The sequence below is a fragment of the Gorilla gorilla genome, chromosome 5, assembly GCF_029281585.2.
Source record: "Gorilla gorilla gorilla isolate KB3781 chromosome 5, NHGRI_mGorGor1-v2.1_pri, whole genome shotgun sequence".
Classification (NCBI taxonomy): domain Eukaryota; kingdom Metazoa; phylum Chordata; class Mammalia; order Primates; family Hominidae; genus Gorilla; species Gorilla gorilla.
Window position 1 is genome coordinate 182,877,423 of NC_073229.2, and position 20,650 is coordinate 182,898,072.

General features: G+C 45.2%; 1 protein-coding gene across 19 annotated transcripts in view; it reads left to right on the forward strand.

Annotated features, from left to right (window-relative positions):
• The window catches only part of SYTL3 (synaptotagmin like 3), a 122,202-nt gene that overhangs the window by 1,244 nt on the left and 100,308 nt on the right, over positions 1–20,650 (forward strand). For 5 of the 19 annotated variants that reach the window (XM_031012085.2, XM_063707224.1, XM_019029143.3 and 2 more), the window contains exons 2-5: positions 5,757–5,846; positions 15,295–15,411; positions 16,778–17,406; positions 19,422–19,640. In XM_031012085.2, coding sequence (XP_030867945.2) covers positions 17,297–17,406; positions 19,422–19,640 — 329 coding nt within the window. In that variant the 5' untranslated portion in view covers positions 5,757–5,846; positions 15,295–15,411; positions 16,778–17,296. Of the gene's footprint in view, positions 1–3,969; positions 4,102–5,756; positions 5,847–15,294; positions 15,412–16,777; positions 17,407–19,421; positions 19,641–20,650 lie in introns of those variants that run through there. The other 14 variants (XM_055391013.1, XM_019029140.4, XM_063707220.1 and 11 more) reach the window with 7 other exon arrangements.

Consider the following 20,650-nt stretch of genomic DNA (forward strand, 5'->3'; position numbering starts at 1 on the left):
TCTCAGTTTGCAAGAACGTATTTATGGTTGCTTGTTTATGGTGTGTCTCCATTTAGAAACTAAGTACCATGCAGGAAGGATCTGTTTTATTCACTAATGTATCCCCTTCCTTCCACATTGTGCCTGGCACATAATAGCTGCACAATTAACATTTATTTATTTATTTATTTAGAGACAGGGTGTCATTCTGTTGCCCGGGCTGGAATGCAGTGGTGTGATCGGAGATTTTGAGCTAAGATGTGTTGAAGTTTAGTCATCCAAAGACCACTAAGAGCTTGAACTCCTGGGCTCAAGGTATTCTCCTGCCTTAGCCTCCTGAGCAGCTGGGATTCCAGGCACTAGCCACCACACCCACCATTTTTTTAATATGTCTTTTATAGAGATGGGGTCTCACTGTGTTGCCCAGGCAGGTCTCAAACTCCTGGGCTTAAGGGATCCTCCAGCCTCAGCCTCCCAAAGTGCTGGGATTATAGCTGTGAGCCACCATGCCCGGCCTAAAATTTATTGCATGAATCATTTCCCTCACGGGTGTTAGCTTTGCCTCAGACCCAAATGGAGAGAAATGGGGAGTGGAGGAAGATGCAACTACCTGCCTCCTTGAGGGAAACAGGGCTGGCAAGAGGAGGGCAGAGCCCTGACTGACCCAAGGGTGCTCGGCCCTGGGTGTTCGGCCTGAGCAAGGAGACTTGCTGGGGAGGCTGGTTGCTCTACCACACCTGGTCTTCCTCTCCTTGGATTCTGAACTTTATCTACCTTTTGAATTCCTTTCTTATTACCTGGCTTCAACTCCCCTGTCCTAGAGTTTCAGTCGTGCGCCTCAGTCCACACGTGATTCTGATGCTGACATTGCTTTGCCTTCCTGCCGTTCTCAGTATCACCTGAGATCTCGTTTTGGATGTTCTCTGCCTACCTGGTTCCAAGCTCTTGGCCCCACCACGATCCTGAGCCAATCAGGAGCCTCGGAAATCTTTTTTCTTCTGCTACTTTGTTGTGGACCTGGAGTTCAGTAGCTAAGTGTCACAGAATTATGTGCAAAGCAAGAGTAAACCGGTTCTGAGCAAACACCTGCAATGGAAGAACATGACACTTGGGACAGCCTTTTCAATTTTCCCCACAACCTTTTAGGAACTTCCTAATTTAAATGAATTTCCTGAATGGCTGCTAGGATGGTGCATAATTAATGCATGGATCTTGTTATAACTGCGGATCACCAGCATGCACATAAATCAACAGAAAACATGCAAATGTGCATTTTAAAAATGCTTACATGATTTTAGCTTTTATACATTGGGTACCACTCTCCAATTTTAACTATTAAAGAACATTTGTTAAATGATCATGATGTATGACATTTTGAGGCTGCCAGTAAACGGATGAGCTGGTCTGTTTATCTTCATAACTATCTGTTCACTTGTTCAATACACATATATGGAGCACTCCCTTTGTGCCAGGCTCTGAGCTGGGGGTTGAGGCTACAAAGTTGACTAGAACATGGCCTTTATGGAATTTTTTCTTTTAAACGGATATATCTGTAAATAGGAGGGTTTGAATTCTCTAGGCTTATGTGATGTTGTAGTGCTTGGAAAAATGCAGTGATGTGGTATTATATTCTGCCCAACTGATGTAGTCTGTAGGGCTAAGGAATTTAAAATCGTTAAGACATTTGGCAGTTCACCAGATGCCATTTCCAGCACCTTCTATCTGCCACGAATGGATGTCCATCAGAAGCATTGGAGCTCAGACACCTTTACTCGTAACTGCTCATGAATCTTTGGCATTCCGCCATATTTTAGAATAACGTTTAGTTTCTATGCAGTAAGTCAGTGGAGTGAATCTTAGGTTTGTTTTTCAATTTGGAGGTTAGTGATAGGTTGGCAGGTTTGCGTGCAATCACCTTTCTTTTCTGGAGTCAAATTTCTTGAATACAGACTGTGGGACTGGAGCTGCCAATACCTTTATTTAGCAAGTGTGGGCCTAATAATGATAGCAATCAACGAACTGTCACATCAATAAATAACATCAATAATATCCAGCAGTGGCTGGGCGCAGTGGCTCACACCTGTAATCCCAGTACTTTGGGAGGCTGAGGTGGGCAGATCACCAGAGGTCGGGAGTTCGAGACTAGCCTGACCAACATGGAGAAACCCTATCTCTACTAAAAATACAAATTTAGCCAGGCATGGTGGTGCATGCCTGTAATCCCAGCTACTCGGGAGGCTGAGGCAGGAGAATCGCTTGAACCCGGGAGGCAGAGATTGCAGTGAGCTGAGATCGCGCCATTGCACTCCAGCCCGGGTAACAAGAGCGAAACTCCGTCTCAAAAAATAAAATAATAGGCCAGGCGCGGTGGCTCACGCCTGTAATCCCAGCACTTTGAGAGGCTGAGGTGGGCGGATCACGAGGTCAGGAGATCGAGACCATCCTGGCTAACATGGTGAAACCCCGTATCTACTAAAAATACAAAAAATTAGCCGGGCGCGGTGGTGGGCGCCTATAGTCCCAGCTACTCGGGAGGCTGAGGCAGGAGAATGGCGTGAACCCGGGAGGCGGAGCTTGCAGTGAGCCGAGATCGCGCCACTGCAGTCCCGACTGGGTGAAAGAGCGAGACTCCGTCTCAAAAAAAAAAAAAAAATAATAATAATAATAATATCCAGCAGTGTTGTTCTGCTATAATCTGCAGCCCTTCATAGTCCAAATGCCATCCTGTGGATATTCCATTTTTTCCTTTCTTCCCCTGTGCCAAGAAGTGTGTTACTATGAGATCATGCTGAGTCAAAATAATAATAACAGAAGAAGACGATGAGGACAAGGGTGCTGTTGAAACACTCATGGCTGAGGAATTCAATGTTGTAAAGGAAAAGAAACGCTGGCTGACACATATCTAAAGTGAGAGTCCTGTGCTGAGAAAAGCTAAAGAGATTAGCTAAGAAGTGCCTATATTTAGATCTGCTGTTGAGCTGGGAAGCGGAGGCACAGATGTGCTGAAATACCTCTGTAACCCATGAAACAGTGGCTGCTCTGAGCTTCTTGGGTCCCTCTTCCTCTCAATCCTGGTGACTGCAGCCCCTTCCCTGGGACCTCATCCCCAAGATCCAATAACTAAAGGATAACTCGTGGTATAGCAGGGCCTCCGCTGGCATTTGTTCCAATGGGTAAATATTCATGCTATAGTAGTTATTAAATAGTTTGATGCTCAGTTCTGTGTTTGTGAAAACACTACACACTACATCAGCAGAATAGGCTAGGTTAGCTGCAGAAACAAATGGCCCTACACTCTCAGTGGTTGATGACAGCAAACATTTATTTGCCACTCACACTCCATGACCATCAAGGATCTTCCATGGCTCTGCTTCATGTCTTCTCCATGCTGAGACCAGGTTGCTGGGGCAGCCTGTGTCTGGAGTCATCAAGGGAAAGAGAAGGGAAAGAGAATGAATGGTGGACCCAGTACTGGCTTGGTAGGTGCCAAGCCTACGTGGCACGTGGCACCTTTGCACACGCTTCATTGTCTTATTGCTCTCCAGAGCAAGTCCTTGGCCATGCCTGAGTTAGCAGGGCAGGGACACTTCACGGTGCTGAGTAATACTACCTAGTACACGCACAGCATTTTGAAGGTTCCCCTTGGTGATTTCATTACCATCTTCATCGCTCTTGGCCTGGCTGTCCCCCTTTCTTGTAAATTATTCTTGAGTTAATAGCTGTTCTTTGAGATGTGGTTAGTCATTTACACTGAAGTCAACGTGAAACCCTTCACAAATGTGAGAACATTTGAATATTTGAAGGCTGTAGTCTCTGTAGGGAGTTTCCTTAGGAAGGGTGAAACATTTCACCAGCATTAGCCTGGTCTTTCCTCCAGCTAAAAATGTAAAATGTTGGCATAGAAGAGCTCCTTGGTGTGGTTTTGGGGTGGCTTTGCTCCCTGGGTCTCTAGTGATGTGGGAGTAGCCACCGAGGCATGTAAGGCTGGCCACACAGGGTGCACTGCGTCAGCCTGTGCCCGACAGGAAGGGAAGAGAAATACGTCAGTTACTCTAACAAGAAGAATTGACTTCCTTCTCCGCAGAGCCGGCTCTGGTCTCTTCTCTTGAAGCAGATGCGAAGGTAGGATGAGAAGGCATGGCTGGCCGTTGCAGCAGGTCGTTTTAGGAGTGGGGGAGTGGGGTGGGTAGAGATTATAGTTATTGTAACTTTTCTTAAATTTATTGAAAAGGTAGGAAACAAAACATAATAAATTAGATAAAAGATATCTTGTAATTTTATTGAATAACATACATTTAACATTTGAGATAATAATGATTTAAGTGATATGGTGGAAGTGACTTCAGAGTTAATTAAAAACCAAAACAAAACAGAAAAACACTATCCAAAAGCTATATGGTGTGATTTTTTTTTAAAGGGTAGAGTGTCATTTGCTTTCTTCTTTGGTTTGCAAATTCTTATACTTACAGTTTATTACTATTTTGCTCTCTCTGAATCGACTTTATTGTTTTGATCATCCGTAATTTCTAGTTTGGAGGTGGAACATAAATATCATTTTGGAATTATAAAAAAGTTAGCTAGGGTCTAATTTAAATTTCTTTTAATTAAGCTTCCTTAATCTCCAAATTGCTTGGTAAGAAAGAGACTATGAGACGAAAGTGCACATTAGATATTAAAGATTTATTAAATTAGAATTGGGCTGGGCGTGGTGGCTCACGCCTGTAATCCCAGTACTTTGGGAGGCCAAGGTGGGTAGATCCCTTGAGATCAGGAATTTGAGACCAGCCTGGCCAACATGATGAAACCCCATCTCTAAAAAAAAAAAAAAAAATTAGCTGAGTGTGGTGGCAGGCACCTGTAATCCCAGCTGCCCAGGAGGCTGAGGCACGAGAATCACTTGAACCTGGGAGGCGGAGGTGGTAGTGAGCCAAGATCCTGCCACTGCAATCCAGCCTGGGCAACAGAGTAAGACTCCATCTCAAAAAAAGAAAAAAAGAAATTAGAATTGGTGTAGAAAAGATTATTTAGCCAAGATAGTTGGAGATTCTAACTTAGCTGCTTTGCCTAAATGAAGCATAAGGTTTTGGAGTTACACAGACCCAGTTTAGAGTGTGAGTTTAGGTAAGTTACTTAATCACTCCAAGACTCACTCTCCTCATCTGTAGAATGGGTACATTTACTTCATAATGTGGCAATAAGGATTAGTAGAGATAATGTATGCAAAGTACTTAAACCATCTGGTTCAGAGTAAGAGCTAAATAAATAGTAGCTGTTGGCACAATAGAAAGCATAACAACAATTGTGAGTAGTACCTAGAAGGATATAATAATATTAATTCTCGGCCAGGTGTGGTGGCTCACGCCTGTCATCTCAGCATTTTGGGAGGCCGAGGCGGATGGATCATGAGGTCAAGAGATCGAGATCATCCTGGCCAACACGGTGAAACTCTACTAAAAAATACAAAAAAATTAGCTGGGTGTGGTGGCGAGCGCCTGTAGTCCCAGCTACTCGGGAGGCTGAGGCAGGGGAATTGCTTGAACCCGGGAGGTGGAGGTTGCAGTGAGCTGAGATCGCGCCACTGCACTCCAGCCTGGTGACAGAGCGAGACTCCATCTCAAATAAATAAATAAATAAATAATAACAATATTCTCATTTCTTTGCTCTTCCATACAAAGAGGTCAAGTTTAAAGTATGAATGCCATGGCTTCCTATTTCAGTCATGAATTCCTATTTCTGATTCTAAAGTAATATTTTTTGTTGTTTTTGGGTGGTAAAAGGCTCCCCGAATGAGAAAGAATACTCGGAATCAGCGGTGAATTGCAGTGATCTTTCAGAGAAAGCGCCTGTTCAACTTTGTCCTCTCTCAGGTAGGCTTCAAGTTTTATAGATTCAAGCCCACGTGTGAGTCTTCTAATGTTTTATTTATTTATTTATTTTTATGTATTTTTATTTTTATTTATTTATTTGAGATGGAGTCTCACTCTGTTGCCCAGGCTGGAGTGCAATGGCACGATCTCGGTTCACTGCAACCCCTGCCTCCCAGGTTCAAGTGATTCTCCTGCCTCAGCCTCCCCGGTAGCTAGGATTACAGGTGCCTGCCACCATGCCCAGATAATTTTTGTATTTTTAGTATAGATGAGGTTTCACCAGGTTGGCCAGGCTGGTCTCAAACTCCTGACCTCAGGCGATCCACCCACCTCGGCCTCCCAAAGTGTTGGGATTACAGGTGTGAGCCACCGAGCCCAGCCTGTTTATTTATTTACTTATTTTATTATTATTATTTTTTGAGACAGAGTCTCACTCTGTTGCCCAGGCTAGAGTGCAGTGGCTGCAATTTCAGCTCACTGCAAGCTCTGCCTCCCGGGTTAACACCATTCTCCTGCCTCAGCCTCCGAAGTAGCTGGGACTATAGGCACCTGCTGCCACACCTGGCTAATTTTTTTGTATTTTTAGTGGAGACAGGGTTTTAACATGTTGGCCAGGATGGTCTCCATCTCCTGACTTCATGATCCACCTGCCTCGTCCTCCCAAAGTGCTGGGATTACAAGCATGAGCCACCACGCCCGGCCTTATTTATTTTTTTGAGACAGAGTCTCGCTCTGTCACCCAGGCTGGAGTGCAATGGCGCGATCTCAGCTCACTGCAACCTCCGCCTCCCAGGTTCAAACAGTTCTGTCTCAGCTTCCCGAGTAGCTGGGATTACAGGTGCCCACCACCATGCCCGGCTAATTTTTGTATTTTTAGTAAAGACAGGGTTTCACCATGTTGGCCAGGCTGGTCTCAAAACTCCTGACCTCGTGATCCACCCACCTCAGCTTCCCAAAGTGCTGGGATTACAGGCGTGAGCCACCGCACCCAGCCGAGTCTTCTAATGTGAAGTAGAGATATCTGAGGGACCTGAAACTTATACCACTTGTGGAGACTTTGGGAAAACAAAGAGGGAACCAGGTACAGGGCATCTAGGGCCTTGGACAGGGCCGTGCAAATAAAGGATTCTGAAGTTGAGGTGTCATTCGCTTCCCAGAAAACCCACCTCTGAATGAGTAACAAGATAGACAGAAAATTTATAAACGCACATCTTCATTTCTGTGTCAGACTTTCTGATGGATATGCATGCGTGCTGTCTCATTGTTGCAAAAATGAGTCTTTTAAGCCTATGAATAGGGAACTGAGCTGAGAGCTGTTCTTTATTCATCACCTTCCTTTGTGGCTGTAATCAGCTTCCGTAAAGAATCTATGCAAGCAGGCTGGTTGCAGTGGCTCACACCTGTAATCCCAGCACTTTGGGAGGCCACGGTGGGCAGATCACCTGAGGTTGGGAGTTCGAGACCAGCCTGACCAACATGAAGAAACCCTGTCTCTACTAAAAATACAAAATTAGCGGAGGATGGTGGTGCATGCCTGTAATGTCAGCTACTTGGGAGGTTGAGGCAGGAGAATTTCATGAACCCGGGAGGCGGAGGTTGTGGTGAGCCAAGATCGCGCCATTGCATTCCCGCCTGGGCAACAAGAGCGAACTCCGTCTCAGAGAAAAAAAAAAAAAAAAGAATCTTTGCAAGCAAAAAAGTCATGAGGTCTTCGGGTAAAATTTCAAGGACAATGCAGTCACTCAACTTTTCCCCTGTGTACGAGGCAGAAAGCATGGTGGCTGCACGCTGAAGCTGTGAAACTTCTCAAGGAAATAGCTGTGGTAAACAATACAGGAGCGAGCTGCCGCCTGCTTGAAATGACCTGCAGGGCTGTGGCTTGTGGGCTTTGAGAACGTTCTGTAGTCTTCCCTTGAAAGCGTGTGTGGTGATGACAGTCACATTCACACGCACTCATGCTACCGCAGATCTCTGCATTTCCACTCTGATGACGTTTCCCCCGTACCAGGTAGGGCTGAACATTTATTTCCTTTGATCTGATGACTGACTGCTCAGAGACAATAGATGATTGGATGAAAGAAATAGGGGCCCCTGTCTAAGAATAAACAATGTGTCCCTTTCCCATCCTCCTCGTCTCTTTTCTTCATTGGTTTTACCTTTCTTGTACTTTTCCCCTTTCACCAGATTTAAAAGCCAAAGTCAAGATTTGCTGTTAGGCTGAGGAAAGCAAGCAGGCATTGTTTCAAACTCCTAGTGCATGGCTGACTATTTCAGTCCCCTGGTGGAGCTGTCCCACACGTCTCTCCCTGGGAAGCCCTCCCTGGTCCCACCAGCCCTCTCTGCTCCTGTGTGGAGTGACTCGTGCCTTCTGATCCTTGGGTTTTATACTCATCCCACCATGTTATGAGTTATTTGTCTGTGTGTCCATGTTCTGGCTGGGATGGGTCCTTCTTAAATGCAGAGATTGAGTCTCACTTCTTTTTAGATCCTCGATATCTGGCACGTGCTTGATACATAGAGGCCAATAAAATCAGTGTTGAACTGACACACTCAATGCCGTAACCAAACTGTGTTTGTCTGGATGCCGAAGTTCCACTGGGATACAGCATGACCAGATAAAGACCAATGGAAACACCTAGATTGAAGTTTTCCCCATGGCTGCCTGCGTCCTTCCCAATCCCAGAACAGTGGCTTAACTTCCTACTCTTGGGCCTTCCTGAAGGGGAGATGGAACGGTAGAAGAAACCCTTTTGAGTCGGGCTTGCTTTGTTCTGGCTGTTGCTCTAGGGCTGTGCCTGGATGACTCAGTGAGTTCCCCAAACAGCCCTGTGAAGCAGGGTTGGCTCCATGTCACGTAGGAGGAAGGCCAGTCTCCCAGAGATGAAGCAGCTGGCCTGAGAGCACGTGGCTGAGTCCTGGCTGGGTATGAGCCCAGACTGTCTGGCTCCAAAAGTGACACAGAGACAGGATGGCTGAGTGTCGGGGGGCTTCTCCACATGGCTGTAGGAGAATGTTTCCTTCCAGGTGGTGCTGTGGTGTGGGATTTATTCATTTTTAATTGGCAGATAAAATCAGGCTGATCGATGGAGTGCTGTAAAACAAAGACAGGCACCATTACAAAAATGTAGCAGGGGAGTTAGGAGACTGGATCTAAGCTCCAAGCAGGTGAGGACGGTGCCTGACTCAGTGCTTGGGACATCATAGAGCATTTAAGATCTTGTTGAGCAAATGACGGAGTGACCGAATAAATGTCATCCTGGGAAAATGGACCTAGGAGATTTCCATATTCAAGCTATGAGATTGTGAATTCCTGCATGAGATGATTAACATACAATTTCAAAGATTCCTGTTAAATTCCAAAATGACTCAGATTTTTCTATGCTTTTTGGATTTCTGAAGACTGAGGTTTTCTGCAGTGAGGACTCACTTGCCCCCTGCCCATCCTTACTTCCTGCTGTACTTGAATATGGGCTTCCTGCCCTAGGAAGGAAGTTTGACATTGGAGTAAATCTCCGTGTCGCAATATTCTTCAGGTTTCTCAATTCAAGCCAAACATCAAGTGCCTCCTGGCTGGGTGATGGGGGAATCGCTGAAATCTGATATTGTCTCTAGAAGGCAAACACTCAAGACAGAATGAAATCAGGGTCACCATTGAAATATACAAATTAGAAAGCAGTTAAATTTGAAGGAGCAATGGATCTTTATTGTAAATGAGGAGAAAGTTTCTGAACTAGGTAGCCTTGATCTGGCCCTTGAAGGGCTAATAGTAAGAGTGAGGCTGCTCTTACTGTTAGTACCACGACTGTCAGCCGGCATTAGCTGAGTGTACTTATGAGCTCAGCACTGTGCTCTAGAGGTCTCCACATGCATCAGCACGTTTCATCATCACAGCACCTCCATAAAGTGGGTGCTGTACCTGTCTACTTCGTAGATGGGGACATGAAGCCCCAGAGGGCTTAAGTAAGTTGCCCATCATCAGCTCAACAGCAAGTAGGTGGCAGAGGTAGCTACTCACCCACACAGCCAGCCCCCAGCCCTGGTCTCCTGACTGTCCCCGTCTCTTGCCTCATTGGGCAGAAGGAAGAGTGGGGCCGATGCGTGGAAATGCAGAGTGCATGTGGTCAGGGAATGGTCTTGAATGAGGTCAGTATGGGAGTGGCAAGCATTCTGTGGGAACTGAGGATGGAGGAGTCAGGAGAACTGGATCGGGAGGTCAGGACTGGGATGCCTGTGCTTTAGAATGTGTTTACGGGAAGGGAAAACCAGCGTGACTTCACTGGAGAGTGGAAGAGTGACACATTCCCACCTCAGTATTGTCACATCTGCCGTCTCTCACCCTAGAGATGCCTTCTCCTCCTTTCCAATCCTCACACAACTCCCCTCTTCTCCCAGGCCCGGCGGTGGCGTCTCAGCCGGGCAGGTGTCCTGTCCTTTCCTGTCACCTGTCAGTCTTCCTCTTCCTCGTGGTCCATTCAGCAACATCACTGCTGCTCTGGGTGGTTGCATGTGGTCGTTTGCCTGCAAGCAGGTGGGTGCAGCCAGTTCAGGACCCCTGTGACAACTATTCCTGTTACCTGCTTTGTGAGTGTTAAAAATGTCATCCCTGGCTGGATGTAATGGCTCACGCCTGTAATCCCAGCACTTTGGGAGGCTGAGGCGGGCAGATCACGAGGTCAGGAGATCGAGACCATCCTGGCTGACACGGTGAAACCCCATCTCTACTAAAAGTACAAAAAATTAGCCGGGCATGGTGGTAGGTGCCTGTAGTCCCAGCTACTCAGGAGGCTGAGGCAGGAGAATGGCGTAAACCCGGGAGGTGGAGCTTGCAGTGAGTGGAGATTGTGCCACTGCACTCCAGCCTGGGCGACAGAGTGAGACTCTGTCTCAAAAAAAAAAAAAAAAATCATCCACCTTACTCCCTTACTCTATCGTTGTAGAAGGGCCTGAAGCACAAACCTGGTGTTGTGTGGTGATGGCGGGACAGTGTGGAGAAATATGCAGACGAATTGTAATAGATTTCACAGAATTCCTTGACTACCTCATGTTCTACTTCAAAACGGCACAAAACCAAAAGCATTCAAGAGAGAATTACATTTGTTTTATCCATTTTTAAGACTATGTAAAGAACTCCATGTGGTTTTTCATATCTTGCTAGTGTAAGTGACCAGAATTTAAATCTGTAAAGGTTCACTTTTTCTTGCTAATGCTGTGAGGTGTTTGGAAGTTATCTCTGATCTTCCTGGTACTTACTATAGGCTCATTCAATTTACTAATTAACTCCATCTGCCACCTTAAAAACCCTTAGTAGTGGCCAGGCATGGTGACTCATGCCTGTAATCCCAGTACTTTGGGAGGCCGAGGCGGGCAGATCAACTGAGGTGAGGAGTTCAAGACCATTCTGGCCAACATGGTGAAACCCTGTCTCTACTAAAAATACAAAAATTAGCTGTGTGTGGTGGCGCATGCCTGTAATCCCAGCTACTCAGGAGGCTGAGTCAGGAGAATCGCTGGAACCCGGGAGGTAGAGGTTGTAGTGAGCCGAGATTGTGCCATTGCACTCCAGCCTGGGTGGCAGAGCGAGACTCTGGCTCAAAAAAAAAAAAAAAAAAAAAAAAGAAAAAAGAAAAAAAGAGAAACTGTTAATGGCTAGGAAAAACTTTATGAAAAAACAAAACGAAAACCTGAAAGATAATTTTAAAATGAGTAAATTGTCACCTAGGCATACTTTGTCTTGGAAAAATAGACTATGACTGTGTCTCAAAAAAAAAGAAGTAAAGGGATAGTGAATGATAATATGTACTTGTATATGTAAACTGCATGAGAAGACAAGGTGAAATAGTCAGATGTTTGCATACATCAAATCATATTGAGGACATTGTCTGCAAACGCGGGCCATCAATACACGGCATAGTGATTCCAGTACCATAAGCAATGTTGCCCTCCATGATGTCTTTCTGAAACAATAAAAAATTCTTGTTAAAGTTTGAAATGAAACAAAGTACAGTCTTCCTTCCACTTACACACTAGTTGCATTTCTTTTTTTTTTAAATTTATTACTATTATTTTTTGAGACGGAGTCTTGCTCTGTCGCCCAAGCTGGAGTGCAGTGGCGCTATCTCAGCTCGCTGCAAGCTCTGCCTCCCGGGTTCACGCCATTCTCCTGCCTCAGCCTCCCAAGTAGGTGGGACTACAGGTGCCCACCACCACACCCGGCTAATTTTTTGTATTTTTAGTAGAGACGGGGTTTCACTGTGTTAGCCAGGATGGTCTCAATCTCCTGACCTCGTGATCTGCCCGCCTCGGCCTCCCAAAGTGCTGGGATTACAGGCGTAAGCCACCACGCCTGGCCCACTAGTTGCATTTCTAGAACATTTGGAGTATATCAAAACCCTGCAAAATATACTTTTAAATATGAGTTAAATTCTGTTAATTAAAATTTTTTTTTGCCTAAATGACTTGTATGATTTATATGAAAATACAAGACAGTTATTTGTCGCTGTGACAATCATATATACTCCACACATTCCTAAAGATGGGGGTATGGTACTGCACTCATTGAAAAGCTGGAGCGAGTCCCGGTGAAATGAAGCAACTGTGGTTCAAACATGTTCAATCGAATGCCCAATGCCATCAAGCCAGTGGGGACACCAGTGGAACACTGGAAACCAAAGAGAAATGACCTTCCTAGCTTTCTGGTCAATCTTGATGCTACCATAGGATGATGCTCTATGCTATAACTCTTGGATCGTTGCAAAAAGTCACCCCTTCTTTGGAGTGGACCTTCCGAAGTTAAACAGAAGAGTACGTCGGCCGGGCGTGGTAGCTCATGCCTATAATCCCAGCACTTTGGGAGGTCGAGGTGGGTGGATCACCTGAAGTCAGGAGTTTGAGACCAGCCTGGCCAACATGGTGAAACCCTGTCTGTACTAAAAATACAAAAAAAATTAGCCAGGCATGGAGGCACACGCCTGTAGTCGCTACTACTCAGGAGGCTGAGGCAGGAGAATCACTTGAATCTGGGAGGCGGAGGTTGCAGTGAGTAGAGATCATGCCATTGCACTCCAGCTTGGGTGACAAGAGCGAAACTCCATCTCAAAAAAAGAGGGTATGTCTCAATCTGATCAATAGAAGGCTTTACTCATAGTAGTTGCTAAACCATAGGGTTGGTTGATTGTTGTTCTAAGTGCTAACCAAGTGCTTGAGTGACATGGTTTATAGAAGCTAGAATCAAGGTTTAGAGAAACTAGGATCAAAGTCTCTAAAAGTGAAGAGTAACAATGATGGGATGGATGCGGAATACACATACCTCGAGTTCTCTAAGCTCAGTCCCAGGCAACTGGGAACACCAGAAGGTTTCCTGCTTTGGTCTGTATTTGAAATACTTCCAGTGAATTACAATGTAGTGTTATATCCTTGGCTTTAATTTGAGATCTCAATATAGTGATACAGAAAGTACAGTTTTGCACATCTTCTGCCAAGCCAGAAGGAGTTGTCTGTCTAGGGAGTTGATTGTCTTAGTCTTTTCTTTTTTTTTTCTTCTTGAGATGGAGTTTCACTCTTGTTGCCCAGGCTGGAGTGCAATGGTGCGATCTTGGCTCACTGCAACCTCTGCCTCCCGGGTTCAAGTGATTCCCCTGCCTCAGCCTCCCGAGTAGCTGAGATTACAGGCATGTCCCACCAAGCCTGGATAATTTTGTATTTTTAGTAGAGACAGGGTTTCACCATGTTGGTCAGGCTGGTCTCCAACTCCTGACCTCAGTTGATCCGCCCGCCTTGGCCTCCCAAAGTGCTGGGATTACAAGCGTGAGTCACTGCGCCTGGGCAATTGTCTTAGTCATTTGCATTTTGAGGATGTCTTTCTGTATTTCTTTCAGTGTATTAAAGCTATAGACAGCATCTTGACTTTTCATTTCGTTTTGTTTTGCTTTGCCTTGGCTACCAGGAAGGTCAGAAATACATTTAAGGTTGAAGTGGTCACTGTTTTACTTCCTGTTCTTAGTAGAATTATCAGTCCTTTTTCACTGGCTGCTGATGTCTCTCTGACTTTATTTTAGCTGTCTTCTATATGCTTTTATTGTAAGCTGCATCATATTTTTGTTAGATGTAGAATAGGGTATAAATGACCAGTCAGTCAAGTCATGAACCTTAAGAACCTTGAACAGGCCGGGCGTGGTGGCTCATGCCTATAATCCCAACACTTTGGGATGCCGAGGGCCCGAGGTCAGGAGTTTGAGACCAGCCTGACCAACATGGTGAAACCCCGTCTCTACTAAAAATACAAAAATTAGCCAGGCTTGGTGGCGGGCACCTGTAATCCCAGCTACTCGGAAGGCTGAGGCAGGAGAATTGCTTGAACCCAGGAGGCGGAGGTTGCAGTGAGCCGAGATCGCACCACTGCACTCCAGCCTGGGCAACAGAGCAATACTCCGTCTCAAAAACAACAACAACAACAACAACAACAAAAACAAAACAAAACAAAAAAACACGGAACAGCGCCTGGGGTGTTCAATAAATATTTACTGAATGACTGGATGAATGGATCCAGGAAATGAACTGAATTTCATTTTTCTGCAACGCGGAGTGAATGGCCACTAGGGGGAGCGTGAGCTCCCTCTTAGCCGTCGAAAGGGCGTTCCCCACACTTGCACCTGGGGCCCACAGGCGTGGGTTTGGGAAAGTAAGTGTAGTGCTTTGTAATGATCACTGAACCCTGTATTTCTGAAGTGCATGAAGACCTAATAGCCACCTGTATGAGCGAGCGGTTGAATATTTCAGATTCCCCCACCAGATTCACTGAGTGGTGTCATTACCAGCCAGTACTGCAGCTATGTGGTCCTGCTTACCTGGAGTACTGGAGACCAGAGCCAGAGAATGGAGCACAAGCAGCCACATGAAAAGAAAGCACAGTGCACAGAGCAAGTGTTTGCAGCCAGGTGCAAAAACTCTTCACTAAAAACACTCGAGAGCCAGGTGCAGTGGCTTACGCCTGTAAACCTAGCACTTTGGGAGGCTGAGATAGGAGGACTGCTTGAGCCCAGACCAGCCTGCGCAACATGGTGAAACCCATCTCTACAAAATTAAAACATTAGCTAAGCATGGTAGCCCGCACCTGTAGTTCCAGCTACTCGGGAGGCTGAGGCTAAAGGATTGCTTGAGCCTGGGAGGCCAAGGCTGCAGTGAGCCATGATGGTGCCACTGCACTCCAGCCTGGGTGACAGAATGAGGTCCTGTCTCAAAATAAATAAATAAAAACTCAAGAATTAGACAAACCAGATAGCTCTGGACCCAGTAGTACGATTAGTAGAGTGAAAATAAGAAGACAGCATGAAGAACTGAGGGGCAAGTTGAGAAGAATGGGCTCGTGCAGTTGGTGACTTGATGGCTAATTTGCACCTTGCCACTTGGCACTTGGTCACACACGGTTTTCTATTACTTTCCTCTTTTCCAGAGACTCAGAGCCTTGGGGCACTGAGGGCTGCCAGTTCTGCCTGTTCATCTGGAACCTGGATCTAAGGAGGGAAGAGGCGTTGCCCCTGCTGGCATAGTCAGGTACCAGCCCAGCCAGGTAAGAACTTAAAAGTCCTTGTTGCTTTGTGATTTTCCCTTCATCTAGAGAGGAGGCCTTTGGAGAGCAGGTCTTGTGGGTGCTTTGTCAGAGACTAGAAGCCGAGAACATCCCTTTTCAGAGCTCTGGGTTTTCTGTTCCTCATGCAACCTCTGCAGTTGGGATGAATAATATATTTTAACTTTATTTTACAGTAGGGAAACTGACAAATATGGAATTCCTGAACTGAGCAATCTTGGCCTGTAGGCCCATGAACTTGAATGGAGAAAAAATTAAATCTTTATTTTTATTAACCTTTAACTCAAATTTAGCATTTTCTTAAAATATGGATATAGGCAAGAAACCACAGTAGAATCAGCAGAACTTGTGACTTTGTCACCAACAGGAATCACAGATATTTTCATACCACATGATATGTTGTAGCTATCTCAAGACATTGTTTCTATTCATCACTACTTTGAAATTCTGGGAGTCCTTAGATGACTGCTAGATCTTAATATTTCATGCATCAAGGAACACATATATTACTATATTACAATTTTTAAATATTTCAGTATAATCAATTTCCTATGTAACACAGCATACCTTATTTTATGCGTTTAAATACATAGGCTTCACCAGACTACCAAAGATTAAGAAAAAAGTTAAGAACCTTTGCTTAAAGGAAATGCTACCTTAGAGCTCTGTTAGCCTCTCATTCACTAATTTGCCATGGATCATAAATTAATATAATGCAGATTTTTTTTGAAGCCCAGCAAAGGAAGTTTAGCTTTTAAAGCATTGAAAGGACGTCTTATCACTAAGGGATTCCCATAGATTTAATAACAAAAATGGTACTATAGGAAGTATATTGATTTGATCTTCTGCATTTTCTGGATAAAAGGATGTATGCAGAACCTTTCAACTGTCATTAAACAAAAACAAGAGCTAATGCATAAGGCAGCTCATGAAACTTATTCAAGACCGTAAATAATTGCTAGGCTGAGCTTGTCGTGGTGCTGCTTCATACCTCCTTAATTGATTAAAAATTTTTTGAGTGTTGAAGTTAATTGTAAAAATAATAGCCAACAGTTGGGAATGTCATTTTTCCAATATATCTTCAATTAGGATAATGTACATTAAACACAGACTTTTACGTCCTCTGACCACTACAGTTATGGAATCCATATTAGGAAAAGTCAAGTTTGGAAGTTTGAGGCTTTTAGAAATATGAGAAGTGTTATTTAAGCAAATTTAAAATTTTACATTATCACCGCGAGCAGAAAATGCAAGGGTTTGTGTAGAATATTTTGTCTTTTTGGAAGTAATGCTGCAGAGATACTTAAGCCAAGAAAAATGTTGCCATTTTTTGTTTTCTCTTGTGCAGGTATTGAACGGGCTGAGCTTTTAATGATGGTTCCTGCTGACCTGGAAACATCTTAAGTGGAAGGTTAGCTTCTATGAGTCACTGATACTCTTTTTATTGCTATTTCTAAATTTCCTTGGCTTGAAAATTACTTCTGCTTTGCAGAAATTATCTGCTTGCAGCTGTAGATAATTTATAACAATCTCTGGTGAAGCCTCAGAAAAAAGATATGCTTTTGTCTTAGATGGATGTCAGCAGCTGCTGCAGAACCCGGTGAAAACACCCCCCGGGTAGCACGAGGCTCTGCGAGCCGTAACTCCGACAAACGCAGAACTTCTTGAGGCTTTCTTCTTCTAAGGAGTATGACACAGTTAAAAAGGAAAAAAGAACCACAAGCAAAACAGTTGCCAGTGAAATAGGAGAGGGAGCTCTTTAAACAAGGCTGGCTGCAGCTGGCCTCCGCCGCTCATCTGCAGGGCGTGAGCGCTTGGTCCATGCAGTGAAGCTCTTCCAACCTGGGTCAACGAAAACGGAGAAGAAATGGCCCAAGAAGTAGATCTGAGTGCTCTCAAGGAGTTAGAACGCGAGGCCATTCTCCAGGTCCTGTACCGAGACCAGGCGGTTCAAAACACAGAGGAGGAGAGGATACGGTAGGCTGCCCTTGCCGGGGGGTCACTTTGGGTGTTTAGCTTTCTCTGCTTGGGGCCTGCCGCTCCGTCGCCAATGCTGTTTGCTTACAAATCACTACCCACCTGCTGCTGGGCTTCGTGCCTGAGAAGGGTTCTAACGAAGGTCTGTTGGTGGAGATGATCCTCCTTATGTAACTAAACGTAGAGGACGCTCAGGAGGAGGAGGGAGACCGCTCTTGTTATTCATTTAAAACGGTGCCTTTGGGCGGTAAGTTTGCTGTCTGCCATCTGCTGGTCTGTTTGCCGACTTTGTGGGAATCATTCAAGGGACATTTTCAGGCTTCCAGTTTACCCCTTCTTTAAGGAAAGACCTCCAGTTAAGGGTTTTCCTACCTCATTTTTGACGGTGCCGGGAGGTGTAAAGAAAAGCAAAGAAAGAGGCTCACAAGCAGCAACTCTGATGGAATCCAGCCCTGTCTTTTTTTCTTTGCTCACTTTTGCTTCCCAGCTGGCTTTGAGGAAGGGGGAGCATAAAATATGAACCTGCTTAGCCTGTTTCCTGACCGCTTTGCCAACAGGGAACTCTTCCCTGTCTGTCTCTAAGCTGTGTGGGCCATTTGATATGGGTCAGCATTTAGAAAAGCGTGCTGAACTCTAGCAGAGCAGTGTTCCGCCTTAGCTGTCAAGATCCATCTTTAAACAGGTTGGCGCTTGTTTATCAGTGTCTATGGAGGAAGTGAGGGTTTGGTTTCTAATGGCAGAACACATTAGAAAACAAAACTTTGGACAACCAAATGCTTGAGGAGTGAGGAGAATTTTCTGGTATAGTATTCTTCATCCTCCCTGTTATTTCAAAGCTTTCTAAGTGCACTTGTAAACTTTCTTCCATTAAAAACTATAATACAGTCTGGGCGTGGTGGCTCACGCCTGTCATCCCAGCACTTTGGGAGGTGGAGGTGGGCGGATCACCTGAGGTCAGGAGTTTGAGACCAGCCTGGCCAACATAGTGAAACCCTGTCTCTACTAAAAATACAAAAATTAGCCGGGCGGTGGCAGGTGCCTGTAATCCCAGCTACTCAGGAGGTTGAGACAGGAGAATCCCTTGAACCTGGGAGGTGGAGTTTGCAGTGAGCTGAGATAGCGCCACTGCACTCTAGCCTGGGCAATAGAGCAAGACTCTGTCTCAAACCAACAACAAAAAAAGAAAACAAAAACTATAATACAGTGAGAAAAGTGAAATTTTATTTGATGATGAAAGATCTTTCAGTGATTTGAGACATCCTTTTGAATATTAACAAAGTGACATAGACATAGTGATAACAAAGTTGTATTTCAAAGGGTACTAATTCTAGGGTAGATCCTGAAAGTTGAATTTTAAAGTGCATTTCTGATGTCATCTTGTTTCTTGGGATTGGCTTATCTCTTCTACAAGTAGGTATCACAGACATTCATAAAAGAGCGTGCTAGTAAATGACACCTTTTTGGTCCAATACAGTATCTCTTTGCACTATGGCTATTTGTCTAGGGGAGTGGGCTGACCACTCATTAAAAAAAAAATGTAGCAAAAGCATAGCATCAGTTGATTTTATTGGGCAACTTATACCAATAGCAGGATGTATGCTGTGTGTTTCTAGATTATTCCATGCCTTGCAGATTAGAATGGATGCTCCTTTCAGTGTCTTTTCCTCTCTTTTCACTATTCTTGCTTACTATCATAACAGCCTTTGGGCAGGAAGGGATGGACCTAGCAGGGAGCTTCTCTGCCCCAGGCATGTTATTTATACTTTGCCATTTAGTCCTCACAGCAACCCTGGGAGGTAAGGTCATATCGCCTGTTTCACGGTTGAAAAAACCCTTGAGCCTCGACTCTGAGATGTTGAGTGAGAGCCCAGTTCACACAGCCATGTTGGAGTCCAGGGATGTCGAATGCCAAAGCCCCTTCCCTTGCCATGGGGGTTACTGCCTGGGCTCTTGCCCTGTAGCCTGGGGTCTGGTGTTCCATCTAATAGTATCTTCTTTAACTCTGTGGGCTGCAGGAAACTGAAAACACACCTGCAGCATCTCCGGTGGAAAGGAGCGAAGAACACGGACCGGGAGTACAAAGAGAAGTGCTGTGCGCGCTGCCAGCAGGTGCTGGGGTTCCTGCTGCACCGGGGCGCCGTGTGCCGGGGCTGCAGCCACCGCGTGTGCGCCCAGTGCCGAGTGTTCCTGAGGGGGACCCATGCCTGGAAGTGCACGGTGTGCTTCGAGGACAGGTAAGCATGGCCGGTGGTTGGATCCCTCCCACTGATTCAGGTCTCGGAGGAGGCCTCTTTACAAACCGCTCATAAAGAGAGCACTCACTCCTCACCTTCAGCCAGTAAATGTGTACCGAGTGCCTGATAGGGAGCTACCTTTCTAGCCTTGGAAGTTATCTTCATCTAAAAATAAATTTTATATAGCAACATTTTTTTCATTTACAGAAGTTTGGGCCAAGTGTGGTGGCTCATGACCGTAATCCTAGCACTTTGGGAGGCCAAGGTGGGTGGATTGCTGGAGCGCAGGAGTTTGAGTCCAGCCTGGGCAACGTAGTGAAACCCCGTCTCTACAAAAAAATACAAAAATTAGCCAAGTGTGGTGGTGCATGCCTGTAGTCCCAGCTACTCAGGAGGCTGAGATGAGAGGATCATTTGAACCTGGGAGCTGTGATTGTACCACTGCACTCCAGCCTGGGCAACAGAGTGAGAACCTGTTTAAACAACAAAAGTTTGTTAAGTCTGAGGATGGGCTAACCCAGGAGTTCAGATTCATTTGGGTCTCTTAACTAAGTGCTGTCATTTTCTTAGCACTTAATTTATCTCCTTCAGTACCAGTGGAGTAAATTATAATCTAGGGAATATTGGAGTAATCATCTGAGGCTTTAAATACTGCCTTTTTGAAGCTGACCTGTCTTTAATACTCAGGTAAAGAAATGGACATGCTTCCCTTTAGTGACAGACTGAATCTACATTTATAGTTATCAATTGGTGTTAGGGGGGTTTAATACCAGTTTTAACATGGAATTGGTGTTTTTGCACTCCCCATTCTGAAAACGATAAAGAGCCGACTTGGCTTAGACTCCTGCTGTTCAAAGCAAGAATGAACTGGCCATGAGCTCCGTGAAAACACTAGAGGGGTGACTCCGTCTGCTGGGGGAGACGGTGCACAAGGACATCACAGAACTTCGGAGAAGGGAAGGAATACTAGGCTGGTGTGAATGGGAGTCATCAGAGACCCTGAGATTTGA